Here is a 21,296-nt window from a genome sequence, read left to right as displayed (position 1 = left end):
TTGACGACTTGGTTAATTTTACCTAATTTGTTGAAATTTTCTACAAGTGTCCCCGCAGCGCTTCAATTTATCACTTTCTACCGATTTATAAGTTCTAATTTCATATTCTAACCTCAATTGCACCTAATTTTGCATCCAATTGTTGAATACGTTTTCTTTAAAGTCACTTTGAAATTTGTTCGTTTCGTCCATAGAGACAATACGAAATGATACAACAAAATAGAAGAAACGTTTCTTGTGACCATCGATGGTTCTAATAACATTGAGCATCATTTGAGTTGTGCAATCTTTCTCTCATGTTTGCTATCACACCTCTATCGCTTTCTCCCTCTTACTTTATGTATTTCTCTCTCTCTTTGCACCTACTAGACATGAAAAAAACCTCGATTTCTCTCTTCGCACATGCTTCACTCCTCGCATCTTGAATGCTAAGAGTAGCAAACTATGGATGAGAGATACAGGCACCTTTAGTATGCACACTCTTTGAGAGATAACAAAATGTAAGCTATTTCAATATTTGCTACTAATTTTTGATAGTTTGGATGTATGTGAAGCTTGCATGATGGATAAGCAGCATTGAAAAACCTTTTTACAAGAGGCCTGTTTTAGGGTTAACGCTTCTATTCAGCTTGTACTTGTTGATCTTTGTGGATAAAGGAGTATGATTGCACTTGGAGGTTCTTCCTATTTTTTCACGTTGATAGATGATTACGTTAGGAAGATTTGGGTGTATTTCCTTAAGGAAAAGTCTCAAGATTTTGGTAAGTTGAAGAAATTGCTTGCATTGGTTGAAATTGGGAGAGACTTCAGGAACAAGATTGAAGTAGGTTAGAATAGACTGTGAATTTATGTTTGATGAATTCTTAGGTATCTACAAGGAAAGGGGCATATAACGGCAATTCACTACCGCTTATACTTTGTAGCAAAATGGCGTTGCAGTGCGCAAGAATCACGCTATTGTGCAAATGGCAAGGAGTACGATTAATGGTAGAAATCTTCCTAAAACCTTTTGGATTGAGGCAGTTAACACGGTTGTGTACATTTTTAACTGGAGTGCAAAAAAGGTTGACAAAGGGATGATTCATTTATAGGCCTACTCGGGTAAGAATCCTTTAAGTGCACTCTTGAAAGTTTTTGGGTGTGATTGCCATGTACTCGTGTCAGATGCTGAGAGAACTGAATTAGATGCGAAAAGTAAAAAATGCATCTTCTTGGGTTACAACATAGAGTCAAAGGGATATCGGCTCTAGGACTCTTAGGCAATGACACTGAGGCACAGAAGATCATGGTGAGTAGTGACATAGTATTATAAGAATAACCATGTGCGATGGAGAAGGAGCTTTCTTCTTCATCATGCAACAAGGAAATCACCAAAGCAACACAACCTCCACATGCAGCACGGACTTTCTTGCAATCCGATGGAGGGTAGCTTGTGCCAATTCTCATAGAGATGGATTTTGATCATGAAGAAACAAAGAATGCAATGCCACAAAGTGTAAGCTATTTTCTAAGTGGTATAGACAACTTTTGGATGGAGCAAGGTCTTCGGCCACCATCAAGGATGCACATCAAGATGTTTGCAGATTTAGAAGGTTAAAGCGGGGCTTGGGAGAATCTTGTAAACTATGCTCTCATGTCACAAGTACTCAAGATTTAGGACCCTGCCACCTTTGCTAAAGCACAAGGGAATCTGAATTAGATTGCAACTATGCAAGAAGAATATGACTCTATCCTTAAAAACCAGCACTTGGGACCTTGTAGATCACTTTCTAAGACACAAGGTAATTTCGCACTAACTGCGTTACAAGGAACAAATATAGATTGATGCTACTTTGGAAAAGTACAAGGCACGACTAGCTACCAAAGGTTTTGCACAAGTTGAAGGTTTTGACTTTCGGGAGACTTTTGCTCCTTCAACCAAGTTAACCACACTTAGCACTGTCCTTGGGGGTGGCTTGTCCTCCAAATGGATGTAAAATGTGCTTTTCTCAATGAGAATCTCAAGGAGGAGGTATGTGTGGGGAAACCACCAGGGTTCTTGGTTTCGGATGAAGTTTGTTGGTTATGTAAGTCACTTTATAGATTGAAACATGTCCCATGAGCAATGTAGTAGAGGTTTGATGCTTTTGTTGTGAGTATTCATCTATTACACAGTCCTTCAGCTTTAAATTTGTATGTCTTTTTTGAATAGCAAAAGTATATGGTCATTGTTCTCTATGTAGATGATCTCATCTTGACAAGGGATCACTAGAAATAGATTTCACAGAGTTTGAGATTATTGTTTGGGGATTGAGGTTTGGCAGATGGCATATAACATTTTCATCTCTCAACAAAAATATGCAGATGAGATACTCAAGGCATTTTGCATCACCGAATGCAAGGTGGTTGATACCCCAATAGGCAGTGATTTGAAGTTGTCCGTTGAAGACACTTTAGACCTTGTGATGAGGCCTTATACTCGAAACTTATTGGCAGTCTTATCTTCTTGTGTAATACTAAACCACATATTAGTTTTGGTGTTGGTGTGTTCAGTAGTCTCTCCAACAAGCACGATATAATCATTGCAAAGTAGGTATGTGGGTGTTGAGATACAATTGAGATACTCAAGAGTACGCCATCACCTATGCAAGGAGCAAGATCCTCAATAGATTTTGTGATTTAGATTGGGTTGGTGATTCCGACACCAGGCACTCAGTATCAAGGCACTCAGTATCAAGTTTTTTTTTTTTTTGGATTTGCTGCAATGTGACAACCAGAGTTGCAAGGCCTTTGCTCGGAATCTTGTGTTTCATGCTCACATTGAGATTCATTATCACTTTATATGCAAGCTCATCATGTTCAAGGAGGTGAAGATGGTATACTTCTCGACAGAGAATTGTGCAGACATCTTTGACATTGAGAGAGTATGGGTGTTGAATATCAATGCTCCACTCTCATATTGTATTGTTTAGGCACCCGCTAGAAAAATATTATTGGCCAACAACGCAGAATATTCATGATGTCAGAACATTCTTGGGTCTTGCCATGTTTTATCTTCAAAGGTTTATAAGTTTTTTGAGATTGCAGCACCTTTGACAGAGGTTTTAAAGTGAGCACTTGGTTTTAGTGAACAGATGATGTTGCTCTAAAGGTTGCTTGATCAATGATTCGAGTAATGGCAATTACACATCCCAATCTTTATTTTGAAGTCATGATAGATGTTAGTGACATTGCAATTGGCATAGTTCTCATGTAGCAAGGCCGAGCCATCGCCTTTGATAGTCATAAGCATTGAGTAATTCAAACACATTATCCAGTATATGATAAAGAGTTCCTGGCAATTGTTTATGCGTATCGAGCGTGGAAACACACTCTTTTAGGAGCAGACTATGTTGCGAAGACAGATCATTATTCTTGGAAGTATATTTTCACTTAGCGAGTTAATAATGCACCACAAGGCAGACGGGTATAGTATTTGGCAAACATCCATATGGCTATTTAATATGTTACTGGTCTTTGTAATGTGGTTGCTCTTGCTCTTAGCAGAATGCCTCAACCCTTAGCAATCGATTTCTATATTGCAAATTGACATTTTAGCAACTTTTATAAATCAATATGCAAGACAATTGATCAGATGATTCGAGTTCAGGAACAGTACCAACAGACAACTAACGGACATCACTGACGTGATGAATTTCAAGAAGGTGATATGATTATTTTGTTCATCGCTCCTCATCCGTATAAAACAGTGAAATTAATTTTTTCAAACCACGTTACTATGGTCCTTTTCAACTATTAAAAATTTCCTTTGATTTATAAGTTGCATTTACCACCTTCATGGGGAAAGATTCATCTGACTTTACACATAGCATGGATAAAGAAATTTGGACAGATTCTACTATACTAGACATTCCACATTATGTCCTCAAAGATTGAAGATGAACATATGATTTTGATTCCAGAGAAAATTCTTGATGTTCGATAGAAACAAAACTTGACAGAAGATTATTACAGAATTCTTGGTACAATGGAAAGATTTAGATGTTCAGATTTAACTTGGCAAAATGATGAAGATCTACAACAGTACCGAGAATTACTTAAAAAGTTCTTTTGTCAATAGCAGTCCATCATATGATCTTGGATCTTATTTTAAGTGGGAGGGAATGACACGATTTGTGACTCTCTCTTAATCTCACTAATTACATCTTAATCTTGATTATTAGTAAAGAGACATTGTTCAAGGGTTGTGTCCCATCTCAAGGGTTATTATGAGGAGGCTTGTTCTATCTAAAGGATATGACCCTTTGTCCTAAAGACACAATTGTTCGTCTAAAGACATAATTGTGTGATCAAGAGCCGCACCCTTGCATTCGGGATGTGACTTTTCACTTGGTACCACTTCAAGTCCTATTTAATAAGGCCTTGTGTCTGAATGCAACAACACACAACTTTCTGCTCTACTTGTCTTTATTTTCAGTATTGTGTCTCTAATCATGTCTTATAAATTACTAATAGACTGAGAAGTGCTCACACACTTGGCACAAATCAAGGACTCTTGTCGAACTTTTAGAGAGTGAGCATGGCTACCGAGGGCCATTGCAAAATGTTGCTATAATTATCTGTCTTGTTTCACATGCTTCTTGAGTACTTTGTTGGTCCTATAGATGGTATATATTACTGCATTTAACACCAATTTGTATGGGAAATAAGATTGACACCGCTCCCTACTTGAGATAATCAAGGGCCTACAGGTCATTCACAGTCTTGAGTCATGTCTATTCAGAGATGATGGAGTGTAAAGCAATTTGATTAGCCTCTACATTGTCCACTATAGAATTCTGTTTATTGATTATGTAATACACAAAAAGGGAACATTGTGATTTTTACAGAAAACAAAGTTAGGTGGCTCCTTGTGGGGCACATCATGCCTCCAAACGAGCCACCCTTGATACAACCAAGCAATGACATATGGTACAACCGGATCAAGATTAGGAGCTTGACAAGACTCGAGCAGACATTATTACAAAGCGTTCAAATTGTGATTCTAAATTAAGGGCAAGCCAGGACGTTGTCATTGTTTTTTCAAACAAATGGGTAGAACTTGTACATTCCCTTTGAAGCACAAGACAACCAAGTTATTTCATCCACACCTGTAAGAATCACAATCATTTGTCAATGTCAGTCATTTGCGAGTTGCTTGATAGAAATTGTTTTTTTTGCATGTGAGAAAGGGAAAAATGTTCCAGGCTATGATTGCTACAACAATTTTGTGTTTTCTGCCTCTCTGGAATCTCATTCGTTTATTGCATGTATTTGACAAGTTCAACTTGGGGCTGGCAAAAATGGCTTGATTCAATGTTGAACTTATTTTCTTTTGGAGGTTGCAGGAGGAAGTTATAAGGCTTGTCAAGCCCCAACATTTTATGCCTGTGCATGGAGAGTATGCATTTCTTAAGGAGCACGAGCGACTAGGGAAAGATTCTGGCATAAGGCATACTGCAGTAAGCTTAGCTAAACTTTGTGTGTGTGTGTGTGTGTCTGTGATTGTTATGAATGAAAGCCCTTCCAGTTTTATCTTTCACTAATGATTTAGCTCTTGATTGCTTGCTTTAAACATGGCTGTGTTAACGATAGAGCTTTGCTGTACTGAATATGAAATCTATGTATTTTGGGTATCTATTCTGCACCTATTTTGACTTAGCACACTTAATTTAAGGCACATGGGTATAACAGTTCTTTAGTTTTGAGAAATGTAGACACTTTATCAGCTAGGGGCGGTAAATCTGCCATGTATCTTAAGGATTCTGTAGTGGACATAAAGTAGAGTTGTTCTTCATGGCTAGTGTTATGTTAGTTTGTTGTTTGGGGGGGCGGGTGTGTGTTTGGGAGGGGGTTTACAACCCCAATGTTAGTGTTTTGGCCTAAGTGAAACAGTTGTAGACTTGGAGATAGACATTGCGGTTCTCCTGAGCTGTTGTAGAGTTTCCTCCTGATTTCAAGTAGATGTGAAGAGAGATAAAACAAGCTTTGGCATTTAAGACGGTGATTTTGTCTCCCATGGACTGCCGAGCATTGAAAACTTATAGTTATGTATGTCCTGCATGATGGTGGTGATCTGAAGTTTTGTGAGTATATTTCTCATGAAGTTGATAAGACTGCACTTTGTTCTTGATAAGGTTGAAAAAGAACTTAAAGGCCGGACGGCTTTTTAAGGTTGAATGTTTCAGCTGTTTTAGAGTACTGACTGGAAAAGAGACCCTTCCCTTGAGTAAGCAGATATGCTAGAGCAACTTTCAGTTGGCATGCCACTGATTTGGCTTCAAAAGGCGCAGTGTGAGTGCAAGTGTTATATAACCAACAGCATCGCAAAACTTTTGAGAAATCTAAATTGTAGCAGCTTTTCCATATCTAGGTCATCAAGAATGGTGAGATGCTTGGTGTTGCACACCTGCGCAACAGGCGAGTTCTTTCCAGTGGCTTTACACCTCTTGGGAAAGAAGATTTACAGGTGATTGACTAATATCAAATTGCTAACTTCTCTGGAGTTTTCTTTACAAATTGAGTTTTTCTATTGCATGGGACTCATTCCGTTCACCATGCAGATGATGTACAGTGATGGGGATAAAGCTTTTGGCACAGCTTCAGATCTGTGTGTGGGAGAGCGCATGCGGGTAGCTATTAATGGAATTGTCATTGCAAGGTAACTCTGGGGGTGCCTTTCTGCTCTGAAAAAAGGTTGATTTTTTTTCGTCCCCATTATTAGTTTTAGTTGAAAATAACTTTGGAAGAACTAAAATGACTTGAGTTAACTAACAGCAAGTATGTTGCACTTTCACGATTTAGCTCATTACATCCTCTATTACTGTGGAGGGTGACAACTTCATAACTGCCATCAGGGACATTTCCAGTGTTAAACAGGAAAAAGGTCCTTCTATTAGTTATGAACATCAGCCAAAGGCCAATAAGGAGATGGCCAAAGTGATGAAGGTGTTTGCCTAGGATCAAGAGCTCTTGGGTTCAAAACCCCTCAAGGTACCTCCTCAGAGGCATCGCTAAGGGTGGTGGAAAATGGTAACTACGGGAGGATCTTGGGCCTAATGCTAGTCGGAAATAAAAAATGGAACATCAGCTAAAGGCTAACTGTACGTCATCAAAGAGGCAAAAGAAGCAAAAGAAGAAGGGGGTGATGGTTTTCTCCACGGCTGGCTGCTCTCAGACAGAAACTACGTCATAAGACAAAAAAAGGGGGGGGGAGGGGAGAGGGAGTGGGAAAGCCACACCAGTGGTGTGAAGTGCCGAATGATCTCGCCTTGCCCATTTTAGAGAGAAAGGGGCCTATGCGCCATGTGTGCAAGAAGGCCTCGTGCTGTCTACGCATGTGATCCGATTTGCCATGAAGCTTCTTGCACTTTCCGTGGAGGGTTTGAATGATGTTAGACGAACTTGAATGGATGGACTTAGCCTTTTTGGGGGTGGGGGGTGGGGGAGGGGAGGGGTGTTGTGTGTGTGTGTGTGGTTTTGAGAGTGCCCTCAATGGCCTCACTGTAAATGGGCCCACCATATATGCCATATAGCTATGCTGCTGATGATATCCCGTCTCTAGCAAGTTCTGGGAGACCAGGGATCTGACGCTCTGGGTAGTGTATCAATCCTGCAGTAAGAGTCGAAGGGCCTATCCTTTTGCTACCTCCTCATAGGAAAGAGTGGGGTGGACCTGAGTCACGCAAGCTACTGTCCCCAGGGTGATGGTACACGATGCGGACCCTACCGTCTTGTAGAGGCAAAGGATCTCTGCCAAACTTGTTGTGCTTTAGGACAGTCTTAAAGGCACTGCCGTTGGGATGCTGTGGGATTGCCGTAGTGCGCACACTGCCAGCCGTCCTCTGATGGACAACCAAGTGCCGATGGTGAGGCTATGCACACTAGTGGGTGATGATGATGTAGTGGGAGTGCTCCTGAAAAGCATGCCACATGAGGAGTATGAACATCTAGTCACTACTCTCAAGAACCTTCCTTCTCCAACACTTGAAGGGATCATCACTTGCCTCCAAGAAGAAGAAATGAAGATCAAAGAAAGAGGTAAAGACAAAGCTTTCTTCTCCAAGAAAGGTCTTCACAAAGGGCTATCCAAGGGTAAAGGTAAAAAAACGCAACTTTTGTGTTAAACCTAACCATGAAGAAAAAGATTGCTACTTCAAGAAGAAATGTAACTTTTGTGGGAAAATGAATCATGAAGAAAAGGATTGCATGTTGTAAGCAATAAAGAAGAGGATTCCAAAGAAGAAGCCAACTTTGTACTTGACAATGAATGGGCTTTCTAAAGGTTTGTTGAGACCAAGCCACTCTACAAAATATCCGTACGCTTTTGTAAAAACCTCACTAGACTAAGTTGGTGAAACCAAAGCCAAAAAGAGCGTGGTAAATCCAAGCATGTGTGAAACTAAAGTCTAGTAGAGCTTTGTAAATCCACATGTCTAAAGTGATGGATAATTACTTAAGGGGGAGTATTGAAAGAAGATTTTGTTGTTGTGATTGGTTCACATAAAGTTGTTGCATAACAGGTTTATAGTACTGTTGGGAATTGTGTTTGTATCTACGAGACATATTATTGGAGATTGTAGGATTGTTGTGAAAGATGTATGTTGATGTGTTTGGTTCACATAAAGTGGCTTCATAACAAGCTTACAATATTGTTGGTAATTCGTAATGTATCTATCAGACTGATTATTGGAGATTGCTGTGAGTGCAGAAGTTACTCCAAGTTCTGTTTGGCCTACAGAATACTATATTTGGTGTAGGTGAAAGCTACTATAGGTAACATTGTTTGGCAATCTATCCCAGATTGTGAGCGAGAAGTTGGACAAGAGCAAATTCCAAGCATGGAAATTTAGGATGACAAACTTCCTCATGGAAAAAGGATATTGGAAGTTTTTTACAGGTAACAAGGAGGAGCTTGAGTTTCAAGAAACAAATCCCTCTCCCATAGTTGCATTCCGTACCCGTACTCATCCGATGCGTACCTTCAGTACTTTTCATACCACTCCATACGTACCGTACTTGGTACGGATAAGGTCTTCGTACCAAATATGAGGTTCAATCTACAACAATTATTTGGCCGGTTTTTTAATTATTTTAGTCAATGGTCATCGCTGAGTAGTTAATAGATTAGTTTTCATCTCAGTATTACCATTGTCTTTCATGCTATTTTTGTATGGATGCTAGATATTTCTTATTTTACACACACACACACACACACACACACACACACACACACACATAGTAAAAATGTGGACGTACTTAAAGTACTTATCTTGATGCGTACTTTATGTACTCGTACCGTACACGTATCATACCGCACTGTACCTAAAGTATTCAACCACTATGCCCTCTCCACAATAGATACATGCCTTTTTAAGGCATGGCATGAGAGGACCAAGAAGGTTATATATTGGCTCTGTATGTTCGATTCTATGATTGGTCATGTAGAGGATGCATCGACACCTAAAGATGAGTGGATACCGTGCTTAAGCTGTATAGCATAAGTACCGAGGGGCTATATACAAATTGGTGATGATACAACGCACCCTATTACGCATCTTTGTCTATGGAGGATCACAAAATGAAGTATCTTGTTAATGTGCTTCATATGCTGAACATAACAAAGAATATGGTTTTTGTTTGGCAAATGATTGAGGAGGGTCTGCAAGTGAGATTTAACCTTGATGAATGTTATGCGGAAGGTTTCAATGTAGCTTGGTTGCAAATGGAAACGTAGTTGGCATAATGTTTACATTGGATGTAAGCGTGTCTAAAGTGAATGCTGCAATGTTTGCTTATGGTACACGTGTGAGTGCAGACATTGATATTTGGCATAATTGCATTGAACATATCAATATTTAGTAGTTGAAGAATATGCAAGCCCAGAATATTGTTACAGGTTTGCCAAGGTTCAAAGTGGATGGAATGCATAGAGTATGTGAAGCGTTTCAATTAGGCAAGTATGCTAAGCATGCATTTTCGCATCATAAGCATGTAAGTCAAAGGCTTTTAGATGTGGCGCACAAGTACTTAGTGGACCAAGAGAGTTCTCGAGTAGGGTCTATTGTGAGACTTTGGCCATGCAGGTTGAAGCTGAATGTTAGGCATTTTGATGTGTCATGTTGTGGTACATGTGGTTTTACTATATGTGCTGAAAAGTCAGGAAGTTCACATGTATCACTCAAGGGAAAAGAAAAGGTGGATTAGTCTTTTATAATGCTTGATGTTTCGGCAAGTCAATTCTTTGTTGATGGAGATAGTGGCTCAAAACAGAGCCTTTCGGATCCCGACTGATTTTACACCTGGTCTCTCGGCCGAGCTCCTGCACTAGCCTGTGGTCCGGGTATGGTGGGTGGATCGGCCCTTGGAGTGCTGGTATGAAAGAAGTCGGTGAGAGCTCTCTGTGCTAGTCCTTGAGCAAGTACAACTGATCTGGATCTCACTAAGGACTCCCTATGTGTGCGGAGCTCTAGAAGAAAAAGTCCCAGGCATCTCTGATCCGGGAAGTCCATAATCCTGGAAAGTGGTCCGAACCTAGCTCGGAAGAGGCAGTGGAACATCCCCTGAATCTCATAGTATACAGGGCATCGACATATGTAATGATCATCTGTCTAGGGCTCTGTGTGGCAAAGCTGGCATATCCTGTCTTTTGGTGCGGCTGCCCTGGGTCCATATCTGGCAGTCTCCCGGTTAGCGCATAGAGGCTATCCTGAATGGGAGAAGATTAGTTAACCACACACTAATGACTTCTAGTCCTACTCAATCCTTCTTAGGACATTATCAGATCGAGTTCGAGGCCGCCCAGAGCGTTGCCAAGGTCCTTGCCATGAGTCCTCTGGACAGCAGGGGTGCTCGGGCTTTCTTCAGACCTTGGCAGCATGGATTTGACCCAGCAGCGGCGGAGCAGGGAGAGCGCCTCTTCCATATTACAGTTTGTTTCCCTGGTCTCCGCCGGGAGTATCTTCCGCTCCTCTCCAGGCTCGGAGCATTGGTGGGCTCGGTACTAGAGACGGGCCCCTCAGCAGCTTCAGTGGTGGCTAGAGCAGCTGGGCTACCTTCGGTCAGAGTGTTGGTGTCTGACATCTCCTCCCTTCCTGAGGTCATTCAGCTACCTAGGATAGGGGGGGGGGGGTGGATAGATCAGAGAGTAGAGTTCTCGGGGCTCCCGAACGAGTGCTTCATTTGCAGGCAGGTCGGTCATATGGCCAAGGCCTGCCCTCACAGGAGACCTCGACCCTCACCACAGCAGCAGGCTACTGATGGCCCGCCCACAGATTCGGCTCGGCAGGCTGCCTCCGGGACACCTGCTCAGGCCACAAAGACCTCGGAGTGGCAGCCTGGACAGGGGCGCCGCCGAGGGAGACAGCCACAGCAGCACGCCCAGAGACCGTTGCAGCAGCAGCCACAGTCTCATTCTCATTGGGTTCCCGTGAGGAACAGCTTTGCTCCCCTTCAGGAGGAGACCCCTGCACAGCGACTGAGGACCAGGAGATGCCAGCACCCCCTCCTTAACCCCCCCCACCCCCGTCCCCTCCCACCGCCTCGCTTCCACCTTCGCCTCCTCCCGTCTCCGCTCCGGTTTCGGCAGCGGCTCCCTCTCCACCTCCCTCGCCTCCCCCTCCTCCCCCTCCGCCCGCCTCGCCTTCCCGGGAGGCCCTGGCAGTTCCCTCGCGCTCACCTGCAGTCCGGAGAGCGCTGAGCACTGACCTCGCTCGAGCATCACAGAGGAGACCTATGCCGATTAGGGCCTCACGGATTTCATCTATCCGCAGTCGGCTGAGCCGCCTTGGCATTAGACAGTGCTCGGAGGCGTTTGATTATACCTTCACACGACTTTTTGGAGCAGAGGGCCCCCATGAGCCAGCACCCATCCGAGTTCATGTAGTGATACCTCCGGCCCGCGGGGAGGAGGCACTAGACTCAGCGGTGGCCTTCTCTTTCCCTCTATGTGGACCTTGTGACCGGGAGTGGACTCTAGAGCTCGCTCTCAGCACTTTGAAGACTCAGGCAGTTGAGTTTTCTCATCACATGAGCGATCTGGAGGTGACAGATGTGATAGGCCGACTTTGGGAGTTGGCTCATTTTTTCTTGGATCCCGGGAGTGTGGATACCTCCGGGATTCGGCATTTGGTCGTGCGCATAGTGGCAGACTTGGCACGCGACCCTGGATATGTGAGTATACACGAGGTTACTCTGTCAGAGCAGGAGGCAGTCGCCATGGGCCACAGCCACTGGCGCCTGATCCGGGATTCTTGCAGTACACGAGGTGGGCAGACTCGCAGCCGTTCGGATGGGGACTACTCTCCATCCAAGCCGCTTGCGAAGGCCCGCCGTACGGCTGAGACAGCATCCACCTCAGCAGGGCATCCATGAGGATCATCTCATGGAATGTACAGGGCCTTGGCGGAGCACACTTTATACGCTATCGAGGTTGCTTGAGGCAGGAGCTTCACAGATGCTTGGTTGGTGGCAGCATTGATATTTTGATGATGCAGGAGCACCACTTGGGTGAGAGCAGGATCCGGAGATATGGTTCGGTGATGCCTGGTAGATGGGACACTTTTTGGTCTACAGGGTTTGGTCCTCTGGGTGGACAGGGAGGAGTATGCATGGTTATTGCAGATGTATGGCGGCAGGCCATTGTGGATCGAGGGATCATTGTGCCTGGTAGAGCACAGTATGTCATTCTGAGGATGCATGATGAGCTATTGGGTGTGCTCAACATCTATGCGCCCAATCATGCTAGTGCCAGAGCAGAGTTCTGGACTCAGGTTACAGATGCATTGCCAGAGGCCGCACATTGGTGTGTTGGGGGAGACTTCAACATGCTTGAGGACCCGGCAGATAGGGTGGGAGACAGTCATGTTACAGTGCACGGCACGGAGCTTGCAGCTTGGGACCGGTTTTGCATGTCACTGAGGATCACTGATGCATGGCAGCATGGGGCTTTCTCCCGGTCTCAGGACAGTCTTAGTTTCTCTCGGTCGGATCGACGGCAGGGAGGGACTAATCTATCACGGATTGATCGCTTTTATGTGGGCGACTGGTTAGGGGAGCGAGGGGGCTCCGTCGGCATTCCTCTGGCACCTCATTTTCAGATCATGCGCCAGTTATATTGACATTGGAGGAGGGGACACGGGAGCCCAGCTTGCAGTTGAGGATCCCAGAGAGGGTATTTACAGATCCCAGTCTCGCTGAGGACATTGAGAGGATCTGGCATGATAGTCAGTGCTCTGACCAGGATGCAGCGGGCCAGTGTGCCCAGGGACTCATTGATCTTAGCTCTTTTCTACACGCTGCAGCTTTGACACGACTGGGAGAGATTCGCGAGCGGGAGCAACGGCTGAGACGCAGCCTTGCTTCGCTACAGCGCCTTCAGGAGCAGCAGCCTGCATGTGAGTGGGTGGCGTGCCAGCTGAGCCAGGCACGCGAGGAGGTTAGAGAGGTAGAGGAGCAGAGACATGAGTTTTACTATCGTCGTCAGGCCTCTCAGTGGACGCAGCTTGGTGATAGAGTGACTGGAGAGTTTTTTGAGATCACTGGACCCCGTCATGCGCGAGCAGGAGTTCGCCAGCTCGGTAGACCGGATGGATCGGTAGCTACTGAGCTCGCGGAGATCAGAGCCATTGCTACTGCATTTTATAGTGACCTGCTCTCAGCGGAGCCAGCCACTGAGGATCGAGATGTTTGCAGACAGACTGTGTGGGCCCATGTGCAGAGGAGGGTCACAGACCATATGCGTACAGTTCTAGGTGTGCCTCTGTCAGAGATTGAGCTTGCCGAGGCCTTGAGGGTCCTGCCGCGACATAGTTGCCCAGGGGAGGACGGACTGACGCCGGCCTTTTTTATGCGCTATTGGGACCTTTTGGGGCCAGGCCTCCGCAGGGACTTTCAGCATGTTTTGGACACTGGGGTGATGCCGCAGAGCTTTTCAGAGGGCTTGATCTATCTTATCCCCAAGGGGGAGGGAGTATCAGATGACATTCGGCATTGGAGGCCTATTACGATCCTCAATACTGTCTACAAGGTCTTGGCAAAGGCCTTGAGTTTGAGGATCCAGCCCTTCCTGGGGGAGTTGATTCATGCTACTCAGACAGGATTTGTCAAGGAGCGCAGTATCCTTGACAACATCTTTACTTTCTGGGAGGCGACGGCCCGAGCTAGATTTCTTGGCGAGGACTTGGTCGTGATGCTTCTCGATTTTGAGAAGGCATACGATAGAGTTGATTGGGGTTTCTTAGAGGGCACTATGCTTCGCCTGGGCTTTGAGCCAGGATGTATCAGAGGGGTGGCAGCTCTGTATTCCACAGCTTGCAGCCAGGTGCTGATTGCAGGAGGACGGGGGCCGAGTTTTGAGCTGACCAGATCAGTCCGTCAGGGGTGTCCTCTCGCCCCTTTCCTTTTTCTCTTCTTTGCGGAGGCTATGAGTATGTATTTGACGGCAGAAGAGGTTGGTTTGAGAGGACTGCAGCTCCCAGTCCGGGGGAAGGACCTGCTTGATGCTGAGTTTGCAGACGACACGGGCTTATTTTTGCATGGCCATGAGGCCAATCTTATTCGGGCTGAGCAGTCGCTCCAGGTTTTTAGTGCAGCTTCGGGAGCACTGATCAATTGGCGCAAGACAGTGGCCTTTTGGATCAGTACTGCTCCCACTCCGGCATGGAGCCCGGACCCCGGTTTTAGATGGATTCCTCCAGGCACAGCAGTGCGGTATTTGGGATGCCAGATTGGCCTAGATTTGTCACCTGAGCAGCAGATTGCCCCGCTTCTTCTGAGCATTCGGAAGAAGCTATTGTATTGGAGTACAGCTCGACTATCCTTGGCTGGGAGGGTGGTGGTGGCAAATCAGGTGCTATTAGCGACCATGTGGTACATTACGTCTTGCTGGATTTTCTCGAGCTCTTGCATCAGCCAGGTACAGAGGCTGATCAGGAACTTTCTGTGGTCCGAGAGGGACGGTCAGCCAGCTCGGGCAAAGGTTGCATGGGCAGTTATTACACTTCCGCTGGCTCAGGGCGGTTTGGGCATTATAGATCCAGTCGATCAGAGTAGAGCCTTATTGGGGAAGCTTATTGTTCGGGGGTTGCTTCCAGGCGCTGAGCCTTGGAAAGAGCTCCTCTTGCAGCGACTGCTGCAGGCTCGGGCGCCCCCAGCAGGGGGTACTTGGGCACCAGAGATTCGCTGGATCTTCATGGAGATGAGGAGGACAGGCCTCAGCAGAGGATGGGAGGACAGATTTGCTTTGAGTATCCTGAGAGCTTGGGAGCTGCTGAGACCGGGGCTCTCTCAGCGGCCTCCTTCTTGTGTTGAGGAGCGGGCCAGACAGCCGCTCATCTGGAGCCCAGCGGTTCGCACGGAGCAGGGTCATATGTTGGGTTCTCGGCCTCGTCTAGCCTGGGGACCTTTAGCGGCAGGCCCAGCTCGTAGTTTTGGAGACTGGCAGGCTTTCTGCAGTCTACCAGAGGAGATCCAGGTGGAGAGGCTGAGTCACTTCAGAGGGGGGTTGATTATGAGGGATGATATACAGGAGGCACTCACAGAGGAGTGGTTCACGCCTCTCGAGCCAGTGGCCCCACGGTGGATGGGAGCCTTTACACAGTTGGAGATCCTGATTGCTGTCAGAGCTAGCACTGAGGATGGCAGATGCCTCTACTATGAGATTCAGGATGAGGGCAGACTCCAGAGAGTGGAGGTGGAGTCGCCTTTGGTTGCAGAGGCAGCGCGCCCCTTGGCCCGGCTACAGTGGGACCCCGGGGAGTACCAGTGGCATGATCCTTATGCATCCCTTGAGGCCACAGAGATCACCTTTTTCCAGTATACTGTTCGGCTGGGGCGGCATATTTTGACGGCGAGGAGGACGGTTTCTCCAGCGGCAGCGGGGCATTGGCGACTACAGGGACTCTCACAGGAGTTCCTGGAGGAATTCTGGGCTCGGCTCTGGGCTAGTCGGCAGGCCCGCAGGATCTCGGCTTTTCAGTGGCTGGTCGCCCACAGGGGCTCAGCAGTTGGCACTTGGCTTGTTTACAGCGGTCTTCCGGCGGCCTGCGTCCGATGCGGCCACCCTATGGAGACACAGAGACATTGCCTTTGGGACTGCCCTCAGGCACAACAGATTTGGCTGCGGATGCTGCGTATTCTGGCCCCCCTCTCTCCAGAGGGTATGTTTACGTGGGGTGCCGCTGCTTGGTCGACTTCGTCAGGGCCTGCTATGGGCTATGAGATGGAGCAGGGCAGTCAAGCCATCAGATTTATTAGGGGCCAGCCTCGCCTTTTTCCGGCACCGGATTTCTCGTCCGCCAGCTGGACACAGGAGAGGGATTTACGATGGGGGCTCCTCAGCAGTCTCACCATCTGGTTCACCTGGAGGGCCCGGTGCTTTACGGCCTTTGAGGGGAGATTGGAGCCTCCAGCAGAGACTGTACGGGGGATTTGGCAGGAGTTGATCCACACCCTGCGAGGACAGTACGACCGCATCCGGGGAGGATGAGGCGATCTTACGGCGCCAGGCCTTTCACACCACTTGGCGCTGTGGTCCTTTCTACACCTTACACACGGGATCCCCCCGTTGGCACTACAGGCCACCTGTTTGGCTCTTCCCCCCCCTATTGTATGATTTAGCCGCTCAGTTCTTTGTACTGATGCTTGTATTTTGCAGCACCTAGGGAGAGTCTCCCGGGCTGCCATGATATATTCGTTGCTCTATCTCTCTTAGGAGCAGGAGAGATCTTTTGTAGCCCTACGGGCGTTTTTATATAACTAATGAAAGGATCTTTTCTCGGAAAAAAAAAAGAAGAAGACGGTAGGCTTTTTTGGCAGACAGATCAGCAAAAGAGAAAGTGGAATAACTTGGTTGCTCCTGATCAAACTTCCAATCAAGCAGTGGAAGAGGAGAAAACATGCGAGGCACTGGCTGGAAAGGTTGAGCAAATCAGCGATAGGCCGGTGATGCATCCCCCGATGAAACTGTGTCCGGGCCAAGGGAAAAGAGAGTGTCCAACCACTCTCATCCACTGCATCATCCACCAGAGAAATGCCCAAGCGATGCAGAAAATAAGCCTTACGAGGTTGAAAAAGTGCCAAAGGGGAATCAAAGACCGGACTCCAGTGTAGACTCTGCTGACGAAGCGAGTTGCCCGGATCCGGAGGGCAGCCAGGAGGGCAGCCAGACCAAGATAAATGTGTCAAAAGCTGTTGCCAGTTGGAAATCAAACGGGTAGAAAATGGACAGCCAGGTATGTGGCCTTGAAAATGCCCGAAAATAACATCTGGGGGCTGACGTTGTTCCAAGAAAGTAGGCAAGAGCATGGCCTTGCGAGCAAGCACATGAACATGTATGTTGAGGCCTTATGGACAGTTTTGGTACGCCAAAGACATTCTATCGCTCTGGACACAAGCTGTTGGATGTCTGAAGAAGACCAAGGAATGTGCGGTAGATGAAATTGCACATAAGCCATAATGATGGACTGCACAATCCGAAGGGGAACATGAAGTGGCGGAGTGGAAAGTTTCCAGTAGTCTAGCTTATGGTAAAGCTTTTGAAGCACCCACTGTCTCTTCTATGCCAAGGAAATGTGCGAACTAATAGGGTACCCCAAATGCCGCACCACATGACCAGGAGGAAGCAAGAGGCCACAAGAAATGATGCCAATGACGCTCATGCAAAGGTAGTAGTTTTGATTTTGCAAAGTTAACTTTTAACCCCGCCGCCAAACCATACAGATCAAGCGCTTGCATAAGCTGCTCAAGATCTGACTGAGAATTGCGCAAGAAGAAAAAGGAATCATCAACATAAGCCTGGCTAACAAAAGGCATCCCCCCCGGAATATCAATGCCATGTAAGCGTTGCTCCGAAACCAAATCATCCATGTATAGCACTAACGGATGAGTGGTAGCATATAGCAAGGCACTAAGAGGACAACCTTGCCGGACGGAGTGGCCCAATGTCCAAGAGGAAGAAAGAGCATCTGCCAACAGGCAGCGGGCAGAACCATCCGCATAGAGCGAATGCACCACATGTTGCATGCGACGACGGAAGTCCAACTGGGCGAGAACAACTGCAATGAAATCCCATCGAATGGTATCAAAAGCTTTCTCAATATCTACTTGCATGATAAGAACATTCTGACCAGTATATTTGGCATACTCTATCCCAATGTAAGTATGAGCAATATTATTAAGAATCTGCGTGCGAGGCACAAAACCATACTGGGCAGGGTGCAAACCTACATATACAATGTGGGACATCCGGAGAATCAGCATCTTAGAAACATACTTATAAACCACCGGCATCAGAGTAATTGGACGCCAATCTGATAGACGCTCACACATTGCCCAGGTAAAAGCATCAAACTACACTGCATTTAACATGTACCATTGATCCAATCGAGCCCAATAGCTAGTGAGAGCATTGTGATGGAAAGTATAGCCAGTGCGACCCGGCATAAGATGCAGCCATAAATCACAAGCGTGCAAGGAATTAAGCATACGACCCCAAGCGTGACATTCCCTTAAGAGCATATGAGACCGATGCGTACTATTATCCCCCGGATCAGGTGCATTATTAAATCCCCGCAAAGAAAAGCATGTCCCATCCAAGGGTAGACTGTCAAACGGTGCCACATTTCAGCTCGCGTAGCAGAAGTTTGCGAGGCATAAACTGAGGCAAACTTATAAATCTCCCCATTAAGCATACATTGAACGACAAGGAAACGGCCTTGCGGATCATTGTACACAACATGTAGCTGAAACTCATGATGTACAAGCATAGCTACACCTAGGGCTGAAGAACCAGCATAGAAAATCCGAAACCTAGCATAATATCCTTCACGGCCCACCAAGGAGTGTTCATTGTGCTCCTGCAAACACACTATATGCGGCTTACTGCTATTAATATAGTCCCACACTAGCCTCCATTTATTTACATGGTAGAGGCCCTGAACATAGTACGTAATGCATTTGAGTGTTATATATATATATATGTACAAACTACAAGAAAGTCCCACCATTCAACTCTGAACCTGCATGGCTTCACTAGGTTGGGCCATGACCGACTGCTCATCGACACTAGCAAACTTTGTAAGATTTCAATCCAGTTCTTGTTGACCACTGGCCTGGCTGTAAGTGGTTTCTTTGGCAGTTGCCAATCTGACGAAGCAGCAGCCTTAACTACACCATTCCCCTTGTCCCAAGTCTTGACTGGTAGGGTAATACTTTAGTTTTCCCTTTCGCAATTGCTGTCGTCACCATTTAGCCACCCAATTGGTCCACCCGTGCTTTCATTTCATGTATGTACATTGGACTGGTGTCCATGGCAGTTGTATATGCCGGGGATTGATGCCACTCATGTGATAGTGTGGACTTGGCTTTCCGTTGGGACTTCTGTCTCCGTGTACATGCCCAGAAATGCTTGGTGGATTTGTGTTCCATTGGGTCTGGTAGAGAGGGATGCATTCCTCAAATTGAAAGATGCAACTACTTATGGTCCAGTGTTGATCATTCGGGATTTGCAGAAGCCTTTTAGTGTGGAATGTGATGCATCTGGAAATTGCATAGGAGCTGTCCTTAATCAAGAGGGACATGCCGTGGCTTATGAGAGCCGTAGATTGCATGGTGCAGAGCTATCTCTTGGCATTTATGAGAGAGAGCTCTTGGTTGTAATTCATGCACTTACTATATGGAAACATTACCTTCTTGGGGCTAATTTCATTGTGAACACAGATCACCAGAGTTTGAGGTATTTTCTTACCCAAACTAAGTTGTCAGAGAAGCATATGAGGATGGCCAATTTCCTCTCTATGTTTTATTTTCAGATCTTGCACACCCCGGGAAAGAAGAATGTAGTGGCCGATGCATTGTCAGGAAAGCCGTATGTAGCAGCTATCTCGGTTGCCTCTCATGGGGACTTGTCTACCATGCGTGATTTGTATCATACGGATACTGATTTTGCCACTATTTGGGTTGATTTGATGGCTGGTCATGCACATGCCTCATATGTGATCAATGAGGGTTATCTCATGAAAGATAATTTCCTATGTGTGGTGTCTAACATGAGGCAAAAGGTTTTGGATGAGTGCCATGCTCCTCCATATGCTGGTCATAGAGGCATAATGCCTACTACGCACATCATTGAGCGGTATTTCTTTTGGCCAGGTTTTGGGAAGGACATAGAGGCACATGTACGTGCATGTATCACTTATCAAAAGGTGAAATTTGATAGGCAAAAGCCACCAGGTTTGCTTCAGCCATTGCCTATTCCCACGCAGCCATGGGAAAGTATTACAATTGATTTCATTATGGACTTGCCATGGACCCAGCAGGGTAATGATGCAATTTGGACAATTGTGGACGGGTTTAGCATGCAAGGTCATTTCTTGCCGGTCAAAAGGACCATCAAAGCTGAGCATATGGTTAAAATATATCTTGCACGAGTGTTCAAACATCATGGAATGCCGAAGTCCATTGTGGGGGATAGAGATCCCAGGACTACAAGTCTCTTTTGGCGAGTCTTATTTGATAATATGGGCACCAAATTGGACTTCTCATCAGCTTATCACCCTCAAACGGATGGGCAAAGTGAGGCTGCAAATTCAGCCGTGTTGAATCTCTTGAAATGTTGTGTGGCGGATCAGAACTCTTCTTGGGAGAACTACTTACCGCTTGTGGAATTTGCATACAAGAACACTGTGCGTGCATCTACGGGAAAGGCCCCGTTTGAGATTGTTTATGGTAAGGTGGTTTTGCCACCCATCCTTCGCCCAAAGGATGAGATATTTGCTGCTGATGAGTATGTAAGAGACTTGGATATTGCTTTTGCTCAGGTGTGGACAGCCATTGCAAGGTCACAAGACAAGCATAAAAAGGCTTCCGACAAGCATAGAAGGCAATTGGATGTTAAAGAGAATGATTGGGTATTGCTGAAATTTGAGAAAGCAAGACTTGCAAAGAGGCCTGGCAAAGAGGAGGGTGCATATCCTAAGCTTGCAACCATGTACTATGGGCCTTTTCGAGTGATCGAGAAGATCAATGAAGTGGCTTTCAGATTAGCATTACCTAGTCATTGGCACATACCCAATGCTTTTCATGTTAGTCTCCTTCGCAAGTATGTAGGGTTGGAGCCCAGTGAGACGGTCATTGAGGATCCACCAGAAGTAGATGAGCTTGAGGAGATCTTGTAGCCAGAGCAGATTGTGTATCACAAGAAACACAAGCTTGCTACAGGGAAGTTGTGAGGCGTTACCTTGTGAAGTTTAAGAACTATCTTCCCATTGATGCTAAATGGG

General features: G+C 46.0%; 1 protein-coding gene across 13 annotated transcripts in view; it reads left to right on the top strand.

Annotated features, from left to right (window-relative positions):
- Positions 1-21,296, top strand: part of EMB2746 (RNA-metabolising metallo-beta-lactamase family protein) — a 175,332-nt gene that overhangs the window by 88,418 nt on the left and 65,618 nt on the right. For all 13 annotated transcript variants that reach the window (XM_086794020.1, XM_086794018.1, XM_086794021.1 and 10 more), the window contains exons 14-16: positions 5,367-5,480; positions 6,392-6,487; positions 6,582-6,679. In XM_086794020.1, coding sequence (XP_086650146.1) covers positions 5,367-5,480; positions 6,392-6,487; positions 6,582-6,679 — 308 coding nt within the window. The remainder of the gene's footprint in view (positions 1-5,366; positions 5,481-6,391; positions 6,488-6,581; positions 6,680-21,296) is intronic.

The sequence above is a fragment of the Cibotium barometz genome, chromosome 60, assembly GCF_041138505.1.
Source record: "Cibotium barometz isolate CiBa-2024 chromosome 60, ASM4113850v1, whole genome shotgun sequence".
Lineage (NCBI taxonomy): Eukaryota > Viridiplantae > Streptophyta > Polypodiopsida > Cyatheales > Cibotiaceae > Cibotium > Cibotium barometz.
Note: the sequence above shows the minus strand (reverse complement) of the source record. Positions and strands in the feature narration are given on the sequence as shown.